Source organism: Delphinapterus leucas, chromosome 14 (assembly GCF_059928025.1).
Source record: "Delphinapterus leucas isolate spDelLeu-1000000601 "Yukka" chromosome 14, BTC_Dleu_Yukka2, whole genome shotgun sequence".
NCBI lineage: Eukaryota > Metazoa > Chordata > Mammalia > Artiodactyla > Monodontidae > Delphinapterus > Delphinapterus leucas.
The window spans coordinates 23,524,178-23,544,512 of record NC_143142.1 but is presented as its reverse complement, the minus strand read 5'-3'; the positions used below and the strand labels follow the sequence as shown (position 1 = coordinate 23,544,512).

Here is a 20,335-nt window from a genome sequence, read left to right as displayed (position 1 = left end):
GGAATGAAGACGTTTAAATGGCAAGTTGTGAGAAGAAATTTTTTCCTCAGAAAACAGGTGGTTTTATTTTTCTGGGAAATTCATCCTCATCCACTGTAGTTTTTATATGCTAAGCAGGAAGTGATAACTTGGTTGAATCCGTGATTTAAATAGCCTTTCCCCAAAATGTATGCAAATCATTGAACACATACTGTGTTCATAGTTCTTGAGTTTGTGAGGAGATTACCATCACTCCACATTGGTCTGGAATGTTTTAGGGTTAATCCTTATGCCCACTCTTTTGGAAGTGATGCAGTGGGGGTATAACTACTTAGTCCTTTAGTACATTCATTTGGCACTTTTGAGATGAAGGTAAGTATTTTCTCATTTTGGTACCTGGAGAGGTGGCGAGCAGCTAAATGAATGGCCCAGAGTTCAGAAGAACCACCTTCAGGGTTGAGAACATAGACTTCAGTTATCTAGTAATAGTACAATAACTTAGCCTTTTACGGGAAAGAACCACATATTTGTGATAACGCCTGTAATTTTTTTTTTTAATCCAAAATATGTTTATTGGGATGGTTTCCCATTCATCTTGATTCTGGGGGCTTTTAGTGCCGCTTCCGTCTGAAGGAGCATTCTTCCGTAAGCCTTGCTTTTCCTTCTGTAGGCTGACAGAGGACAGTAGAGTAGCCAACACACAAAACTACTGTTTGTGCATGGCTAAAGATGGTGGTGATTTTATAGCATCCTGGGCATTTCACATCCATGAAATAGGAATTGAGGCTCTGCACCAGGTGCTTCGTCTTGTGTTTCCTCTTTTCTGGAGAGGGATGAAGGAGATCCTTTGTGAGAGGCATGATCTTGTGGGGAGGCCATCAGTGTTGGAAAGGACGTCTGTAATTTTTTTGTTTGCTGTTTTTCCTACCGAAATCAAAATTTTCTGAGTAGTGAAGCGAGTTGCCAAATGAGAACCTGGTTTTGTTTTGTTTAGGAAGATTCTTACTGAACTAGAGTGTTTAAGTAGGTATTGCAGAGTCACCTAGGTGAATTCTCAAGCTGTGGATAATGAATCTGAAATCCAGCTAGATAAGGTCTCTGATCAAAGGTTATACCCATCTATCTCATAGTATAGCCAAGGGCAGTATCCTTTAGTATCCTTTTGTGTATTTGAACTGCCACGTTAAGAACAAGTAGTGGAAGGCCACTTAGATGTTCACGGATGATTGTGTTTGTTAAATTCAGTTGTGAATTTTGGAATGAGGGGCCAAAACACTGATATTCTTGGAAGACCATAACGAGAGTTCAGAAACTAGGTTCTTGTTCCAGCTTCCCCAAAGACTTTATTTGATAATAAAATGATAGTAACAACAGTTAAGTGCTTCATGCCAGTCACTTTTAAACATGGTCTAAAGTAATCTTTATAGCAGCCCTACTGGAATAAGGGTTATTCCTATTTTGCATTTGAGGAGACTGAGGCTCAAAGAGATTAAGTTACATGCGAAAGGTTACACAGCTGCTAAGTGGCAGATGTAAGGCACCAAGATTGAAGGCAGTAAGATTTATCTGGCCACATGGCTAGTGCTTTTAACCATTAGGCAAGACCTCCTACTGGAGTCAGTTTTACCTTGTTTCCTTGTCTATACAGCAGAGGGTTTACTTACCACTTTAAAAGTCTTCAATTTTAGTTTATCTCGAACCTTTTATTTGAGGATTCTGGGATATTTCTCTGTATTTCTTTTGCTATTTTATAGTTTAATAGAACAGAGCAAAGGCAAAGAATTGAACCTCAGTTGAGTCACTTGTTTGAAATTGGAGAATTTTCTGGGAATTTGACTTACCGTGTTGAATTGGAACCACTTGCTTGCATAAGCATTTTGAGGGCTGGATGTATCATTTTGGAAGCTCTGGAATTTATTACCTGGATCACACCTTAGAAGTTGTTTACTTCTGAATGTGTCCAGTCCTGCCAGAAGAAAATATGAACCCCCGAACACCTAGATAAGTTTTTGGTTTGTAGCCAATTTCAGGACCGTTCTTTATTGTGACTTGACTGGAAGTTCATTTCTAGAGGAAACAAATTTTTAATTTTCATAAAATGTGACTTGTTAATCGTAATGACGGTAGATACATCTCCTCTGGGTTAAATGATGCAGTGTTAACCTTTGGAGAAGGGAGGACTTGCCTTCTGCTTTATTCTAATTAAAAAAAAAAAAAGACCATTTTAGGGTGTCTGACATCTACAATATTGCCATATTGAATTGTGAAAAAAGTGACCCTTTATCTCCCATTTAGCAGAGTCCAGGATAGAAATCAGTGTGGTGCAGTAAAAAGAGCATGGGCTTGGGAGCCAGCCAAGCTTATGTTTGACTGCTTCCTGGCTGTGCCCTTGGGTAGGTCAACTTATCTGAGCCTCAGTTTCTTCATGTACAAAATGGGGCTAATCTGACAATGTTTATGAGAATTATGTAAAATAATGTTTATAAGGTAATTAGTTCCCATATGGTTCACAGTAAATATTGAATAAATGGTGACAGTTATTTGTTTTATTTATAATATTACCTCATATAAACCAAAAGTTGGTCAGTGTGGTAGCTACTTGCTGTTTGGTGGTAGTCATTAGGCAGATTAATTTTTAGTAAATTCTGGAGCATCTGTTGGAGATGATAAACCCCTGCCTTAAATTTTTTAATTTTTTTTGTGTTAGGTCTACAGTAACTGTTGATGGTTATTCTCTTGATTATATCAGCATTAAGGTTTGAAGCAGGCCTGGGAAATTCTAACATGAAGGTCTTAGGCTAATTTGTTTTAATATTGCATGTTGCTCATATGAAATGATTGAAGTTACAATTAACTTCAATCAATGAACTACTAAATGTAGTTTTATGCTGTTACTGCTCTTCGGTGATGGATTTTGTGACTGCTACTAAAATGTTCACGAGTAGTCAAGGGCCAGATACCAGATGTAGCGATGGTAGTGATGTTCCTTTGGCATAAGGGGCGTATCTTAAATCACTCTGTATGCAGTATTGCTAAGTGCTCTGATAGAGCAGGGTGCTTATGTATAAGATGCCTGTTTTCTATGTCTCTTTGTGTCTGCACATTTAATAACTTATTATCTTGGCCATATATTTTTGGGTTGTTTTCTTGGTATGTGAAGTGAATGTAAAGGAACCTTTCATCTCTAGAGACCATATATCTTATAATTTATAATCCTCTTGAAATGTGGGTTCACATTCTGACTATGTTAAAGCCATTAGAATGTAGAATGGTTGCTCTAGAATTTTTATCTTTATTTTCTAGCAGTTAAGGCAATTAACTCTTAACAGCATATCCAAGAATTCAGCAGAAGCTATCACTGTGTGATGGGGTTATGGATAATCTATGGCTTTAAATTCAGGCTGAATATAAATAGACCATTTTCCTTACATAATGAGTAGATTTACACTTGAATTTGTCACTGGAAATGCTGAGCTGCAAAGTTATTTTGATCGTAGCACAAATGGTATAAAAGCCACAATCAGTTGAAAGTGAAAGAGGTTGTTAAAAATCTTTGTCTTTTTCCAGATGGTTGATCTTTCTTGGATCACATGCAAAGAATCTTTAGGTCTGTGAAGAAAATAATTTCCTTTGATACTTATACAGATATCTCTATCTCAACTGCCAGCTAGCAATGAGTACACCTCTTTGAATGTTATTTGAAAAAAAGGGGAGAGCTTACACAGTTGGTACGTTTTTGGTTCTTATGAATTTAAGAGATACTTAGAACTTTGGCTTTAGCATTTGTTAGTAGGATCAGTTATTCACTTGGAGGTTTGGAGAAGAATCTGAGTGTTGTCTCTGACCTTACCAACAGTTGTCACAAAAGGCTCCTTTTATGATGTGTCAGCACACATCACAAAAGCACCCCTTAGCTACATTTTAAAGTATCTGTTAACTTATCTGAAATATGTATTGTGGAACAGCATTGATACTGTGCGGAACAGCAAAGACATTTGGAATGTTTTCTTTAGATTCTAAATGTACAAGACACTTTTCTAAGCATTGTGTAGAAAGCAGTAAAAACTTAGCCAGAAGTGCTCTTTGTGCTTGCCCTTTTGAGATATTATTGAATTCTAAATGTCTTTAATTTTCATGTGAAACAATCAGAAATATGTATTGGTGAGAAGCAATTGCTGTTTCTGTTTTTGATTTCTTTGCCCTGATGGCAAAGGTATCAGAATTAGTTTTCCAGATTATTGATATTCACCATTGTCACTACCAAAGGCCAGATAATCCCAAAGATTTCTACATACAAATTGTAGTCTCATTCTTACTAAGATTGTACTCTTGTTTTTTTTTCCAGGAGCTATATTTCTGATATTCCTTGACTTCAAATACAAATTCTTTTTGAAATGAGAAATATTGCAGTAGAATTTGTTACTTTACATTTTAGCCTTCAAAATTAAAAAGAAAATTTAGGGGGCTTCCCTGGTGGCGCAGTGGTTGAGAGTCCGCCTGCCAATGCAGGGGACACGGGTTCGTGCCCTGGTCTGGGAAGATCCCACATGCGGCAGAGCGGCTGGGCCCGTGAGCCATGGCCGCTGAGCCTGCGCGTCTGGAGCCTGTGCTCCGCAGCGGGAGAGGCCACAACAGTGAGAGGCCCGCGTACCGCAAAAAAAAAAAAAAATTAAAAAGAAAATTTAGAGTATAGAAAACTAATTCACTTTATAAGTTTCTTAGTCATTGCTTAGTCAGACAGGAAGATGATTGGTTGAAAGCTTGAAAACAAAGATTTACTTTTAACTTATATTACCATCATCAAATCACTTTAATTTTCCAGCTTATTTTCCCTATTTAATTAGTTGAAGTAATCAGAATATTTTTTTGTTTCTTCAATTGATAATTTGAAGAATTTAAGGTGATGATTTTAGAGACAAATATTTTTTTAATGAGTTTGTCTTTATTTATTTAAATTAATTAATTTATTTTTGGCTGCGTTGGGTCTTCGTTGCTGCACACAGGCTTTCTCTAGTTGTGGTGAGCTGTGGTTACTCCTGGTTGTGGTGCACGGGTTTCTCATTGCAGTGGCTTCTCTTGTTGTGGAGCAAGGATTCTAGGTACGTGGGTTTCAGTAGTTGTGGCTTGTGGGCTCTAGAGTGCAGGCTCAGTAGTTGTGGCGCATGGGCTTATTTGCTCCGTGACATGTGGCATCTTCCTGGACCAGGGCTTGAACCTGTGTCCCCTGCATTGGCAGGTGGATTCTGTTTTTTTTTTAATATTTTAAAAATTATTTTAAATTTTATTTATTTATTTTTTAACATCTTTATTGGAGTATAATTGCTTTACAGTGGTGTGTTAGTTTCTGCTGTATAACAAAGTGAATCAGCTGTACATATACATATATCCCCATATCTCTTCCCTCTTGCGTCTCCCTCCCTCCCACCCTCCCTATCCCACCCCTCTAGGTGGTCACAAAGCACTGAGCTGATCTCCCTGTGCTATGCAGCTGCTTCCCACCAGCTATTGGTTTTACATTTGGTAGGGTATATATGTCTATGCCACTCCCTCAGTTTGTCCCAGCTTACCCTTCCCCCTCCCCGTGTTCTCAAGTCCATTCTCTAGTAGGTCTGTGTCTTTATTCTTGTCCTGCCCCTAGGTTCTTCATGACCTTTTTTTTTTTTTTTAGATTCCATATATATGTGTCAGCATACGGTATTTGTTTTTCTCTTTCTGACTGACTTCACTCTGTATGACAGACTTCAGGTGCATCCACCTCACTACAAATAACTCGGTTTCATTTCTTTTTATGGCTGAGTAATATTCCACCATATATATGTGCCACATCTTCTTTATCCATTCATCTGTCGATGGACACTTAGGTTGCTTCCATGTCCTGGCTGTTGTAAATAGAGCTGCAGTGAACATTGTGGTACATGACTCTTTTTGAATTATGGTTTTCTCAGGGTATATGCCCAGTAGTGGGATTGCTGGGTTGTATGGTAGTGCTATTTTTAGTTTTTAAGGAACCTCCATACTGTTCTCCATAGTGGCTGTATCAATTTACATTCCCACCAACAGTGCAAGAGGGTTCCCTTTTCTCCACACCCTCTCCAGCATTTATTGTTTGTAGATTTTTGGTTGATGGCCATTCTCATTGGTGTGAGGTGATACCTCATTGTAATTTTGATTTGCATTTCTCTAATGATTAATGATGTTGAGCATCCTTTCATGTGTTTGTTGGCAATCTGTATATCTTCTTTGGAGAAATGTCTATGTAGGTATTCTGCCCAGTTTTGGATTGGGTTGTTTGTTTTTTTGATACTGAGCTGCATGAGCTGCTTGTAAATTTTGGAGATTAATCCTTTGTCAGTTGCTCCATTTGCAAATATTTTCTCCCATTCTGAGGGTTGTCGTTCTGTCTTGTTTATGGTTTCCTTTGCTGTGCAAAAGCTTTTGAGTTTCATTAGGTCCCATTTGTTTATTTTTGTTTTTATTTCCATTTCTGTAGGAAGTGGGTCAAAAAGGATCTTGCTGTGATTTATGTCATAGAGTGTTCTGACAGGTGGATTCTTAACCACTGTGCCACCAGAGAAGCCCTTGGAGACACATTTTTAAAATAAATAAAGATATGGATGTTTCTTGCAGGTGTTTTTCCTTGCAAAATTGTGGGGGGTTTTCTTCATGTAAAATAATTAAGAATTGGATTTTAGTCAGAAGAATTTGAGCTCTGTTAGGGGACTTGGAGATAAAATTTCTACATTTTGTTAATACATCATGGTACTGCCTTTGGATCAGCAGCAGATATATTCACTGATCTCATGGGAAAAAGTTCTTCCTAAAATTCCAAGAACTGGTAGTTTTAATTAAAAATTTGCATTTATAAAAATTTGAAGATTTATTTGAGGAAAAAACCAGTGTTCCTGGACACGTGAAATTTGGGTATTTATTTTATAAACAAGCGTTTTACAATTTGTTTTGAACAATATAGTAAGTGCTCATAGATCCTAGACACTGCTTATTTAGTATTGGTATATTTCATTCTCAATTTTTAGAAATTTTCACTTTATCTATTGGCTGAAACTTTACATACAAAAAAATCAACTGGAATAACATGGTTATTTTTGAAAAATTGATGATGGTAATATGTGGGTTAATGCTTTTATATTTTCTTTAATCAAAAGTCAGAGTTTCAGGACTCCCCTGGAGGTCCAGTTGTTAAGTCTCCGCACTTCCACTGCAGGGGGCACAGGTTCCATCCCTGGTCAAGGAACTAGGGTCCCACATGCCACAAGGTGTGGCCAAAGAAGAAAAATGTCAGAGTTTCTAGGTGGTTCTAGGTAGACACATCTACTTTTATATCTAACGAGGACTATTATGGGAAACAGCACAAATTAAAGAAGGTGTAAATGGAGGAAGAAATGTAAGGAGACATCTTACACATAAACATCATCTTTATTGAATTCTGAATAACATGGTAATTGTGAACTTATCCCACTCACATTTTGAGCAGCCTCCTAGAGGAGGAGATGACCATTGGCTACCCTCCTTGAAAGGGCTAACTTGAACAAGGGCCCTAGGAGGCCACACCAAGCCCTTATCCTCTTAGGATAAGGAGGAATTGTTTAAGAGGGTCTTGGATTCCTTTCTTTAATGTGGAGAAAGTTTTGTTTTTGGCCAGAATCAGGGAATGTCAAGAAATGGATTATTTTCTTTCTCCCCACTTTCAAATGGAGTATTTTTGCTTATAAATTGCACAAAACTGAATGGGTTTTCACCAGTAAATCACACAAAGGTATTGGTAAAGCTGAATGCTAGCAATTTGTCCTTTGAGAATTCTTAAGAGATATGCAGAAACTGACAGCTGGTTAAGGCAATGAAAAATGAAATATAGGCATTTTTCAGGGTAGAATACGAATAGTGAAAAACACTGTTTTAGAAGTAGTACACATAGGAATCTTTGAATATTTTAGAGTGGGTTCCTCTACTCAAAATAGTAAGAATAAACATTTTTGAGTAGATAGCAGGACTTGACAGGTTAACACTTGAGGACTACTAGTGAGCTCTGGAAAGACTTGAATTGTGGGGAAATTTAAACTTCAGTAATGTAAATTGATGATGCAAATGACAATTTTAGGTTTTTTTTCCCCAAAAACTTTATTTTATAACCTTGACTTTTTGTTAGGAATCATAGTTTAATTCCATAATTCTTTTCCTGACTCTCAATATTTATCATTTCAGAACCACTCATGAATTCTTGTTTGGTGCTCTTGCTGAACTAGTTGATAATGCAAGGTATGTAGTCTTCAAGCATACAGTCTCTGCTTGAAAACTTTTTGGGTCGTGTGACCTTTGCTCTCTGAAGACTTGGGAGAAGGGCAATTCTGTTGCAAATGCGACTCATTCCTAAGAAGCCTCTTACCCAAAAAGTATTTTTAATAGCACATTAGTTGATACCTTAATTCATTCGTTGCTGTGCTCCAGCCTAAAAATAGTGAATTTATGACCTCCAAAGCTACCTTCCCTTGTGTATTAGAGCAAGATAATTGTAGTGAAAAACAGGGAATTAAGATAAAAATTTAGTTAGCTAATTACTAGGACAGACAAGCTCTGTTTTAATTTGTGCTACCAGGACAGTACACTATCTAATGTCTTTAAAATTATGTCAGAGTTCTGTGTCTTCCCAAAATGTATAATCAGCCCTCTGTATCTGCAAGTTCTGCATCTGTGATTCAATGAACCATGATCGAAAGTATTTGAAAGTTCCAGAAAGTTCCAAAAAAGCAAAACTTGAATTTGTTGCATGCTGGCAACTATTTACATAGCATTTACATTGTATTAGTTATCGTAAGTAGCTAGAGATGATTTTAAGTAGACGTGAGGATGTGCATAGGTTATATGCAAGTACTATACTATTTTATATAAGGGAGTTGAGCATCTGCAGATTTTGGTATTCCTGGGTGGTCCTGGAACCAATCCCCTGCAGATACGGAGGAGTGACTGTATTTTATTGTCAGATGACTCAGGTTGATCAAAGCATCTTCCATTGTTAGCAATTGTGCTTAGAAGAAATCATTCTTTAGCACTGTGTTATACTGAATTCTTAGTGATAGAAGCCTATAAATGTTACTGAGCAAGACTGAAAAGTTTGGGTTGGCTCAGAGATAAATAGCAAAGGCCAAATCAGAAGTCTTTTTATAATTATATCACTAAAATATTATCTCAGTCTTGTTTCTGAATGCAAACATAAAATTCAGACACGGCGTTTATTGACCAAGTGTTGATGACTAATGAAGGAAGAAGAGGATAAGAGTTGACAGGAGTACTTTCTAAACAGACCTCCAGTTAATGACATAATGATAATTATGTCTACCTATGTCCATGCTATAAACCTATACTATTATTACTTTTATTGTTATTATTCACTGGACTGCTTATGGAAGGGTGCTGGTTAACAGGTTGTTTAACTAGAAAGCTCCCATTTTCAGTGTTTTCAATTATTTCAATCCTGGTTGACTTATAATTTTTATATACAATTTAAAAATGTTGTAGCTTAATGGAACTGTGTTTGAATTTCCCACTTGTTAGTTTAGTGAGACTGTAATGTGTTTTGTCAGACTGCTTTTTTGTATATCATATGGTGAACTGGAGATTGGGAGTGTATGTTCCTGCTCATGCACACATTTTGCCAATCTCTTTTATTTTTGAAAATGTTTTTATGTCTTTGAGAATAGGCACGTGTAGAGTTGTATGGATTTGAGTGGATTTTTCACATTTAAAACCAATGAAACTCTGTGCCTCATTTTCCTTGTCTACAGTTGGCAGAACTGGACTAGATTACTTTCAAGCCTTTATGGAAGACTTCATTGATAACTGAACTTTTATTTCAGCCGATGGCTGGAGTCTAATGGGCTGTCCCAACTTCCTTTCAAGTTTAGGGAGGATCAGATTATGGGCTTATGAATCAGTCTGCTGACTATAGTGTGTATCCCATGAGACCTGATTTTTCTTAGGCTTTGTGGCAGGTTGTTTTCTTTTTTCTCAAATCTTGGTGAGAAGAAAAAATGGACAAGTTATTGGAACATTGTTTATGATTGCAATCAAATGAGTGATTGGAGTCATTTCCTAGTGTGTAAAAGAAATGTTCTTTTTTATCCTCTAAAGAAGGATAAAACATTTTTTAGATGTTTTTAAACATCTAAAAAATGTTCTTTTTAGATGTTTCACTGTGAAATTTTTATTAAAAAAGTGTGTCTAGGTCCTGTGTATCCTGTGATTATTTTAAATAATTTGGAGCTCCAGAAGTGTTTCATAGACATGTAAGGAAAATTGTGTTACCAAATGTAAAAGTATATCTTTAATGTATATAGAATTTCTTTATGACTTCCTGAAGATAGATTCAAAATAGTACGTATCCCCCTCAAAATATTGTGCATCTTGATGGTTGATATTTTCATATTCTCATTTGAATCTTGATTTTTTTTTCTTTTAACTTTGCAGGGATGCTGATGCCACCAGAATCGATATTTATGCAGGTAAGACAGACATCAGTCCTTTCTTCTAATGCCCAGTTCCCGAAAGCATTTATTGCTGTGCCTAAGAAGAAATGAGTGGGAAAAAACTGGTTTTTGGAGCGTGGGTAGACAGCCTGATTACTACAGGTCTTAGGGAGAAACAGGGCAGCCCTCGTCAGGCATGTAATAGAAATCAAGAATATTGGTGTAAAGGAACTAACACAGGGTGCCCAGATCTATAGATCTATTTAAATAAATCCGCTAGGAGATTTATGGGGGTGATGGGGAGTGAAATGACCAAGTACCACTGATTGTCCTGATTGGAGTTAGCAGGTGACCAGATTTGTGGTTCCTGCAGCCAAAGAGAGATCTTGTTGAAGGCCATCTTCTCCCTCTGCAGCCTTGGTGAGGACAAGTCCCAACTTGGAGAGTTGCTGGTGTCAGTTGTATAAAACAGTTGTGTAACCAGGTTGACACTGAGGTCTGCAGAGATGTTCTCAGGCAGAGAAGTTATGTAGGAAGAAGGGCTGCTTTGCTTCGAATTTAAAGATATCGACAGCGTCTACTATTTTGCCTAATTGGCTCTGCTCTTTGGCAGTAAGATCCTTTTTTTTTTTTTATGGAGTGGGTACAACAGTGGAAGAAATCTTAGTCATTATTTATTTATTTATTTATTTATTATTTGATAAATAGCTTGCTTTTTGCCTGTTCAGTGTTTGCACCAGCACGTTTTTTGGTCGTTTGAATGCTAAAAATGTGGAAGTGGAACAGAGGAAGATGGCTTTTAAATTCAATTTGGGTAGCATTGTCTAGCTTTTGAGAAAACTTGAGTGTTTTTATGGGAATATATGGTTATCAAATAATCCCTCTTTTTCTTCACAGACCTGTTTGATAAATGGGGATAATCACACAATAGGAAGTAATTCTTAGAATTTCCAATGCCATATAATTATAAAGAATCTCCCCAGATATGAATTTCTTATTCCTTTCTTTGGAGCAAAGAAAATATTCAGAACAGCTAAAAGTCAGCTATACTGCTTAAATTCTAAAGCCTTCTGTTCAGAAGGCTCTGCCAAAGTGGTGAAAATAAGACTACTTTTATTTTTAGAAGAAAATAACAAGAAAAGGGGGCATAGCAGCAGAATGTTAGAAGATGGTTACTAAACCCTCAGGCCAGATGGAGGCATCATTCCCAAGCCACAGTATGCCTTACATCCCAGTGTGCTTTAGTGAGGAGTATTAACCGCTACCTCTGAAAGAAATGGTGGCTGTTTTAATCATTGCACAGATGGCAAAGCACAGAATGGCCTCCACTCCAAGTGATGTTGAAGGGACAAATCATCATAGCCAAATCTATTTGGAAGAAGCTTTTTTTTTATTTTGGCTGCGCCACGCAGCCTATGGGAGTTTAGTCCCCAGATCAGGGATCGAATCCGAGGCCCCAGCAGTGAGAGCGCCTAACCACTGGACCACCAGGGAATTACTGGAAGAAGCTTTTTAAAAGAGATCATCCCTGCTCCTTCTTACTACCTTTGGTGGGTGAATTTCAGCAAGGAAATTTAGTGCTTTACCCTTAGAATGCAGCAGAACAAACAGTTGGATTTCACTTTAAATGAAAAGGGCCCAGTGTGCATTCATTCTGTGCTCAGTGTTACTGCTGTTGTGTTTTGGGAGGAGTCGAGAGAGCATGAGATGGGGCCTTTGCTAAATTCTCATTAGACAACTTAGTCACTAATTGGAGAGACAGCACTCTACAGATGATTAGAGAACAATGACTTGATCTTGAGGGAACTGTCAAGGTAGTTAAGGATTAAATGGTGTGATAGAAGCGCTAAGCACTATAGCATTTTGGAGAAAGACTTGATTTACTCTCAAGTACCTTGAGACTGGGAATCTTGACTGAGGTGCCCCTAACTTCACACTTTTCTACTTCAGTGCCGTATTAACACATTCAACAGGAGGAATAAAAGCAACCTCATTTTACAAGTAGAATAATAGAATTAGTAATGTAAAGTTTTTGTTCTTACTATATCGGGGAAAGTATCTTCCTGTCTCCCATTCTGAAACTAGATTGATAACTGAACTCGGAAATCTCCCCAAACATCAGATGTAGTTTGAATTCGCCACACATTCACACTGTAATTTAAAGAAGGGTGAGAAAGGAATCAGACTCCCGTACCCAAAGCATTCCTGTTAGGTTGGGCCAGACCATAACGTGCCTGTCAGAAGTAGAGTGTGTTTTTATTGATTTTCTGGACTTCCTTGGATAGGGACTGCCATGCCTCAAAGAAAGATCCCTTTTGTGATGCCAGGTCAATGGTTAGTAAATGGAAAATTAGAGCAAATGTAGCTGAAACGAATACTGCTCAAACACATTGCGAAGTACGAGGAACTTGAGTGTTGTTCTGTTACAGCCTCCGCTGAGGACAACATCATTTTATCGCCTCTGACTTTTGACTTATAGCTCCATCTCACATCTCCTTTTCAGCTTCTTTCTTTTTCCTGTTCTCCGCAATGGGAGTTGGATGGAGGAACGTTGGGCTAACTTGGAGAGGCCAGACTTAGTCATGTTGGGGGAAACTTAGATGTGCAGCCTTCCACACTGGGTCTGTGATTGTACATAGCTGCTACCAGGGCCTGAAGCACAACTGCAAAGAAGGTAGTTTGGCTTTGCCCTCCTTGTCTTGCTTCTGAGATGTATGTTGGGACGGGGAGCAGACAACCTCCAGCTGCCTAGACTCCCTTCTGTCCAGAACTCCCCCATCTTCATAAAAATCCTTTGCTTAGAGGCTTTAGATAGCACTCAATTGACTGACTAAAGTGAATAGAATGTGTTAGGAATGCATCTCTAACTGCTGGAATGTCTGGGGAGATAGGTTCAAGCAGAGAGGCCTTCTAGTTCTTGCTAGCTCTAGCTCTCTGCTTCTCAAAGAGTGGACCAGTGGTGGACAGTATTGGCATCACCTGGGAGCTTGTTAGAAATGCAAATTCTCAGGTACCACCTCCGACCCACACTACTAGACTCTGCAGGGTGGAGCCCCGAATCTGTATTTTAACAGGCTCTTCAGGTGATCCTTATGCACAGTGCCTTTGCTCTAGCTGACACTCTTCTCAGTCTCCTTTTGCTTAAACCCTCCTGCTTACTGATCTGCTACAGGGAGTAGCTATCCTATGGATTGTAAGCTCCCTGAAGGCAGTGATCACATCCGCATTATTCTCGGCTATTATCTTCATCACAGAGCCAGGCACATCGAATAACTGAGTGATTGGGATAAGCATTTTAGCCAAGTGAAGATGCCATACTGCCTCCTTACAAAGTTGAAGGAGTTACTGCTGTGTCACCTAGTCTCTTTTGGCCCTGAGGCAGTGCCACACGTGACTGTGGACCTGAGCACTGCTAGCTGCTTACAGACTGTTGGTCACTGTGTGGCCAGGAGGATCCTCCATAGGTGGGTGTCTTACTCTCATAAACATATGAAAAAGCTTTAAAATGAAGTCCTTGGGCAAGAAAGGGATCTCAGACCCACTGTTAAGTGATGATTGTGTGTTAAAACAGCCTGTGTGGACTTCCCTGGTGGTGCAGTGGTTAAGAATCTGCCTGCAAATGCAGGGCACACGGGTTCAAGCTCTGGTCCAGGAAGATCCCACATGCTGTGTGTGGAGCAACTAAGCCCGTGCGCCACAACTACTGAGCCTGTGCTCTAGAGCCTGCGAGCCACAACTACCGAGCCCGTGTGCCACAACTACTGAAGCCCGTGCGCCTTGAGCTCATGCTCCACAGTAAGAAAAGCCACTGCAATGAGAAGCCTGTGCACTGCAGCGAAGAGTAACCCCCGCTTGCTGCAACTAGAGAAAGCCCACGCGCAGCAACGAAGACCCAACGCAGCCAGACATGAATAAATTTTTTTTAAAAAGCATCAAAATTAAAAAAAAAGAAAACAGCCTGTGAGTCCTGTTCTACCAAACATAAGGACCTAGAAGTAATTCCTAGGTAGTGTTCAAGAAATGCCAGTAATCAATCCTTGGAGATTTTTCAGATACACTTGGCTTGAACCAATTTCTAGATCCCAAAGCAGAGTCTTTGTGTACATTTTATGGCTAAAGCATACAGCAAATGGCTCTTGGCTAGATTTAGAACACTTCCTTTACCACGCTCTGTTCCTGACCCAGTTTGAGTCTCCATATGACACTTTGCTTCCTCCAGAAGGAAACTGAGGAATTTCTGCACCTTTTTTGCACTTGCTTCTGCTTACTAGATCTCATTTGGGTTCTCCAGACTGATAAAAGGCACTGCCACAGGAAAAATTTTCTTATCTACCAGTAGTACTTCCAAGAAGATCCTTATTCTCGAACTTTCAGGAAGCACCTGTGATTAATGTTTCAGCAAAGTTCAGCTTCCTGAACATCAAATGATACTTGAAAATCTCTGTGGCTTATAGTACTTCTGAAATAGCATTTTAAATTACATTAACTAGTCCATTTAACAGAGGTGGTTATGACTTACTTGAATATTTAACTTGAGGGGAGGACAAAGAGCATTTTAAACTGAGGTTCCACTGCTTAGATAGTTGGGTGAAGTTGGTGAACTGCAGCTTGGGGGAGACAAAAATGTCCTCAATTAGGGAATAGACTCCAAGGCAGCCTTGGGCTTATCCCTGTAGTACCTTAAACTGACCTTCTTCCTTTTTAGTACAAATGCTCTCCTGATTCCAAGGCCTGTGCCGTTCCTCCTTTGCCTGCCTAGTCCTCATCACTGGGGTCAAAAGGCACCTTGGAAACTCTAGTGTGGTTCCCTTCCCTGTTTGGGAATCTCTTCTCCAGTGTTTCTGATGTGCTTGGACCCAGACTGCTCTGAGTGACCACTTGCTGCTGTAGAGACAGCTGCTGAAGGAAGGGGTTCTTCTAGCCACTGGAATGGCAGCCTTAGTGTCATACATTTCCTTCCTGTCGGTCAGGACGCCCTGCCACAGCTGCTCTGTCTCTTATTGTCGAAGGACTGTTCCTCTCTCCAGTCGAGCAGGTCCAGTTGGAAACCAGGCAGCTCTCACTACACTCTGTGCCATCTCACTTCTGGGATGGGGAGCTATTTGAAGGACCCATAGCAAGGAGGGGATGTGATGATGAATACTGATGGCCCAGAAACTATGGTTGGCCTGGGGATAGTCACATACTGACTTAGTAATTCACCTTCTAGATAGCAGCTGCTACCACTGTGTCCATAGCACGACTGGCTCCATCACTTTATCTGAAGGCTACCCCAAACTTAACCCACAAACGAGGTGCCCTGTTGAATTTGAGCACTGTTGATAAGGTACAGCATGTAGTAGTTGGAGTACTTTAGTGTCCACAGCAGAAGGCAGAGGTGGAAAAAGTCCAGGTGCAGAGAGGCAGAAGGGTGGTTGAGGTGTGTATGAAATCCGTGCATGTTCAGTGGCCCTGGCTGTGGCTAGATGCTGGACTAGGTATTCTCTGTCCCTTCCTTATACATTCTCTTATGCTTTGTCGTGAACTAGAATGCATTGGAGAGCCTTTGATGGAAATTCCTACCATCAAGGGCCCTGACATTTAACTCACACTAGCTAGGACTGTTAGAAGGAGAAGGCCTTTTTGGACTAAGCTTCACATTGATCCACCTTCCGATCACAAACAGGTTGCCGCCCTCTGGTGGGTAACTGCCCAGTAATGGCAGCTCCTTCTTTTACAGAAAGGCGAGAGGACCTTCGCGGAGGATTTATGCTTTGTTTTTTGGATGATGGAGCAGGAATGGATCCAAGTAAGTGTTGGGCTGATTGCTTCTTTTGGGGAAGAAGTAACCATTTTTACAAAATGCTTATTGTGTTAACTTGTTTTTCTGCCTCACTCTTGTGACTAGAAGGGAGAGGGAGGTCTCTTGCAACATCTCAGGCTTAATTCCACTCACGGATTTGCTGGGTTTTGTTCTAGCACGGGAGATAGGATCTGAATGGCAGCCTGAAGTCTGTCAGATTACCTGTCTCTTGACATTGTATTTATCAGCTTGTGTAACATCCTGGAGCTGGAACTGTGGTGGCCTCCCCCAGCCTTATTACCACGTTCTGGTAACAGAACAAGGGCCTAGTGATGGCGGTACTGACAGGCCAGTCAGAGGTTTCCTCCATTTGCCTCATGGTTGTGAATTTCCTTGGACAGAGGTTTTCAGTAGACAGCCAGCCCTGCTTGGATTTAACAAGGCTCAGACCTTTGATTTTTGAGAGTCTGGGAAAGAAAAGCAAACTTTTCACTTTGTCTTGTGTCCGCCACTTCAGGTGATGCTGCTAGCGTGATCCAGTTTGGGAAGTCAGCCAAGCGAACGCCTGAGTCCACCCAGATTGGGCAGTACGGGAATGGGTTAAAATCGTAAGTATACTAGAAGCTTGTCCCAGGACTCAAAACAAAATCGAGCAATGCCCTCCTGCTTCTGTCCAATGAAAATGTTCCTCGTCCTTGTCCCTCCATCACTGTAATTCTGGAACAGGAGGAAGGTCGGGAAGGAGTTGTGGTTTGGGGACTTAGCAGCTGATGTCCAGCCTACATCACAGATCAAAGAGTATGAACATCCAAAATCATTGAGGTGGGAGAAGCTGTAGGTTTCTCTTGGCACTGTGCTCTGGAACAGCACCTCTCCTCCTACTGAAAATTCTTATTTTTACCTTGTGGTTGAAGATGCAAGTGGCTGTTTTGTGGGCTTGGGTTGCTTATGAGATGGTGAGGGGGTCACTCCGTGGTGCAGCGTGTCCCCTGAGCACCTGTCACACTTTGTGCCAGGCACTGGGGATCCAGGGTGAGTGAGTGAGAGACCCGAAACACCCCCCCACAACACCACCAAAGGACCTGGTTGCTACTCACATGTCCTGCCAGGCCCTGTAGCAGGGACCTACCTAATGTCTCCCCATCCCTCCAGACTTCTTTCTCAGCCCTTGGTTCCCACTTGTTTGGCATTTGGAATGTGGTGTTCTGGTTTTGAGTGAAGCCCCAAGAGGAAGATTTCTATTTCTGAAATGCTCACTTCCAGTTGTACATACCTTTGGATGGAATAAGATTTAGTGGGATTGGAGTTTCTACAAATGGAATTCTGAGTCATGTTTCTAGTCTTGCTGTGGAAATGTGTTGTTTTATTTGAGGGTGGTGTTTGGTTGGGCAGCAGCATCAGTTGTCCCTCCATGCAACCAGCTTGGGTGTATGGGGAAGAGAGAGAGTGCTTCCCATGATGGCAAGGACTTGGTACCTGGATCTCCCACTTGTCTCTCAATAACAAGCACTTACCATGTGCTGGGCACTGTGCTAAAAACTTTACTTGGATGATTTTGTTTAATCCTCACCATAGCCCTGTGAGGTATAGGTACTATGATTCTCATCTTCAGATGAGAAAATTGAGGTTTATAGGGGTGATGTGACTTGCCCAAAGGTGTAAAAATGCCCAAGTGTAGAGCTGAGATATGCACCACGTCTTTCTGACTGCAAGGCCGGAGCTGCTGTCCATCTCACTTCAGTCAAACCAAAGTTCAAATCTGACATCAGCCGCTTAATTGCTTCTGTGAGCCTCAGCCTCCTCCTTTGTAAATTGAGATTATAACACATATGAGTAGGTTAAGAATCTATCATTACTGTGAGAGCCCTAGCCTAGTTTCTCCCTTCTTACTTTATCTCTCCTTTGATCTTTCCATGGTAGATTTTTGGCCTGATTTGGTGGGTCTGGGGTAGGGCCCAGGTGATTCTGGTGTGGTGATCTAAGTTTCCAACAACTGAGTTCTAGAGTCAGATGTAAGAAACCCTGACTTCCCTTCTGGATTATAGATAAAACCCCTTCCTGGTTTTATCAGCTCTGTGACTTCAGACAAGCCATTTCACCTTCTCTGAGTATCTGTTTCCTGCTGTAGAAAATGGGCTTCTAAACGCTGACATTCATCCTTACTGAGGAAGCTTCAGGAGCAAATGAAATGTGATTCTGGAAGTGCTTAGAAGACCAGGAAGGAAAGCATACCGAAGTTGAGAGTGTTGCCATCAGCATATTCTGGTAGAACGACTTTTGAGAAGGCGCCATTGAGAAGGAGCCATCTAGTGTTCAGAGTGAATTCATTTTGAAACCAGTGTACTTGAAAGAGTTTCAGGAGGAAGTGATTTGTGGTGAGAATAGGGCTGTGAAGCAGAGAAACCAGCAGAGAAGTGGCGTTTCTGGGTTGTTGCTATTTACCCTCCAAGGTCAGGATCAAAGACAGGGAAGAGGCACAAAGTGAGAGGTTTTGCAAAATTAGGGTAAGAGCAAGCTTTGGCAGAAGGTAAGCTAATGTGCCTCGTTTTGCCACCGGTAAGTTTCAGGGAGGCAGGAGGAGGACTGTGAGATTGTCTGGGGAGGGAGCATTGCCAGCACCTCGGGAACTGGAGGAGGAGAAAAACAACTTGGCAGCCACCGGGGCATCTCTGGATAGTGTCCTGGAGTTTTCCTGAACATTCGGGGAAATGGGGCATGGCGTTCATTTGCATACTTGGCACACTGGCCCAGTTTGTATTTGTATTTACATAGAAGGGAAGTAATAAGGCTTCCCGCCGCTGTCACCTCCCTGGGGTATTAGGAGGACTAATGAGGTAATAGCCATAAAGCCAGAAGCTGCTCAGAAGACAGGTCAGTGGGTCCTGTTCCCACTGGTGCTTCACGCTTTTGCCCTGTTCAGTGTTTCCCGGAAAGGCCTGTCCTTGCCTGCTCCTCAGAAGGATTAACTCAGCCAAATAGAGGAAGGAGCAGTTGATTCCGTTCAGACTTTTGCCTTGTGGAAGTCAGCCTGGAGGCACATTTTTCAGAAACCAGTTGCTTCCTAAAGCAGGGACCTGTGGCTTAATGAGTTGAGGTGACAAAACAATTCAAGACACAAGATGGTTGTGGTTACAGGACATGAGCCAATTGTAGGCCTCCTTGGAACTGTGTTCAACAGTGATACTTCGGTTAGCCCTGTGTTTGGCTGAGCCTTGGGGTCATCCTGGTTTTTTGAGGACTTGTGAGCATAGGCAGTGGGCTCTTCCCTTGATGGTGCTGCCGTTTGATGAGTGGATGGGAGGGGAGTTTGTGTCAGTGAAGGAAGGACAGGGTGAGACCTGGATGTGCTCAGTGTGGAAGATGATGTGTGTGTTGGAGGTGTTACTGGAGTGAAACCTGGTGGCTCACAGTTAGGCCACAGCAGCCCTGTGTGGCTGGGAAGAAACCAGAGCACAGGCAGCGACAAGCTGGGGTGAGACTCCCCTGGGGCTGATGCTTGGTGGTGAGAGAACCCTGCGTGCTGGGAAAATGTGGTTGAGAAGGTGATGAGGAGAAACTGAGGCCCACGGAAGAGCAGGAGGAGGAGTGTCGGGAGGTGGGGGGCGGGGAGGAGAGGGAGCGAGGGCTGTGGAGCTCAGCTCAGGGTCCTGGGTCCCAGGGAGGCCTTTAGGGGAGCCCTCCAAAGGCAGTCTCATCACGTCCAGAGGGGGAATTTGCTCCTTCTTCAGCCCTAGGAGAATAACCCATTTCTGCTTCCCTTTCAGGGGCTCAATGCGCATTGGGAAGGATTTTATCCTCTTCACCAAGAAGGAAGAGACCATGACCTGTCTCTTCCTGTCGCGTACCTTTCACGAGGAGGAAGGCATTGATGAAGTAGGTCCCATCCTCGTTCTCCCAGTCACCCTTCCACTTCCTAGTTCTGCCCAGGCTGTTTTCATAGGTCATTTGCATGCTGGGCTTATTGGCGTTGCAGGATTGCAGCCACATCCCTTGTTATGGGATTAGCTGGTTGGTTGGATGAACTGGTTGAGGGGTTAAGGCAGGTGTCTTTTTTTTTTTTTTTTTTCTGTACGCGGGCCTCTCACTGACGTGGCCT

General features: G+C 41.3%; 1 protein-coding gene and 1 pseudogene across 8 annotated transcripts in view; one reads left to right on the top strand and one right to left on the bottom strand.

Annotated features, from left to right (window-relative positions):
* The window catches only part of MORC2 (MORC family CW-type zinc finger 2), a 65,967-nt gene that overhangs the window by 1,676 nt on the left and 43,956 nt on the right, over nucleotides 1–20,335 (top strand). For 7 of the 8 annotated variants that reach the window (XR_016387550.1, XM_089894730.1, XM_089894729.1 and 4 more), the window contains exons 2-6: nucleotides 8,200–8,253; nucleotides 10,459–10,493; nucleotides 16,177–16,245; nucleotides 16,757–16,847; nucleotides 20,004–20,112. Coding sequence is in view for 7 of the 8 variants with exons in the window: in XM_089894730.1 (XP_089750856.1) it covers nucleotides 8,200–8,253; nucleotides 10,459–10,493; nucleotides 16,177–16,245; nucleotides 16,757–16,847; nucleotides 20,004–20,112 (358 nt within the window). In the remaining variant the exon portion in view is untranslated. The remainder of the gene's footprint in view (nucleotides 1–8,199; nucleotides 8,254–10,458; nucleotides 10,494–16,176; nucleotides 16,246–16,756; nucleotides 16,848–20,003; nucleotides 20,113–20,335) is intronic. The other variant, XM_089894727.1, reaches the window with a different exon arrangement.
* Nucleotides 252–1,052, bottom strand: LOC111162846 (small ribosomal subunit protein eS27 pseudogene; annotated as a pseudogene).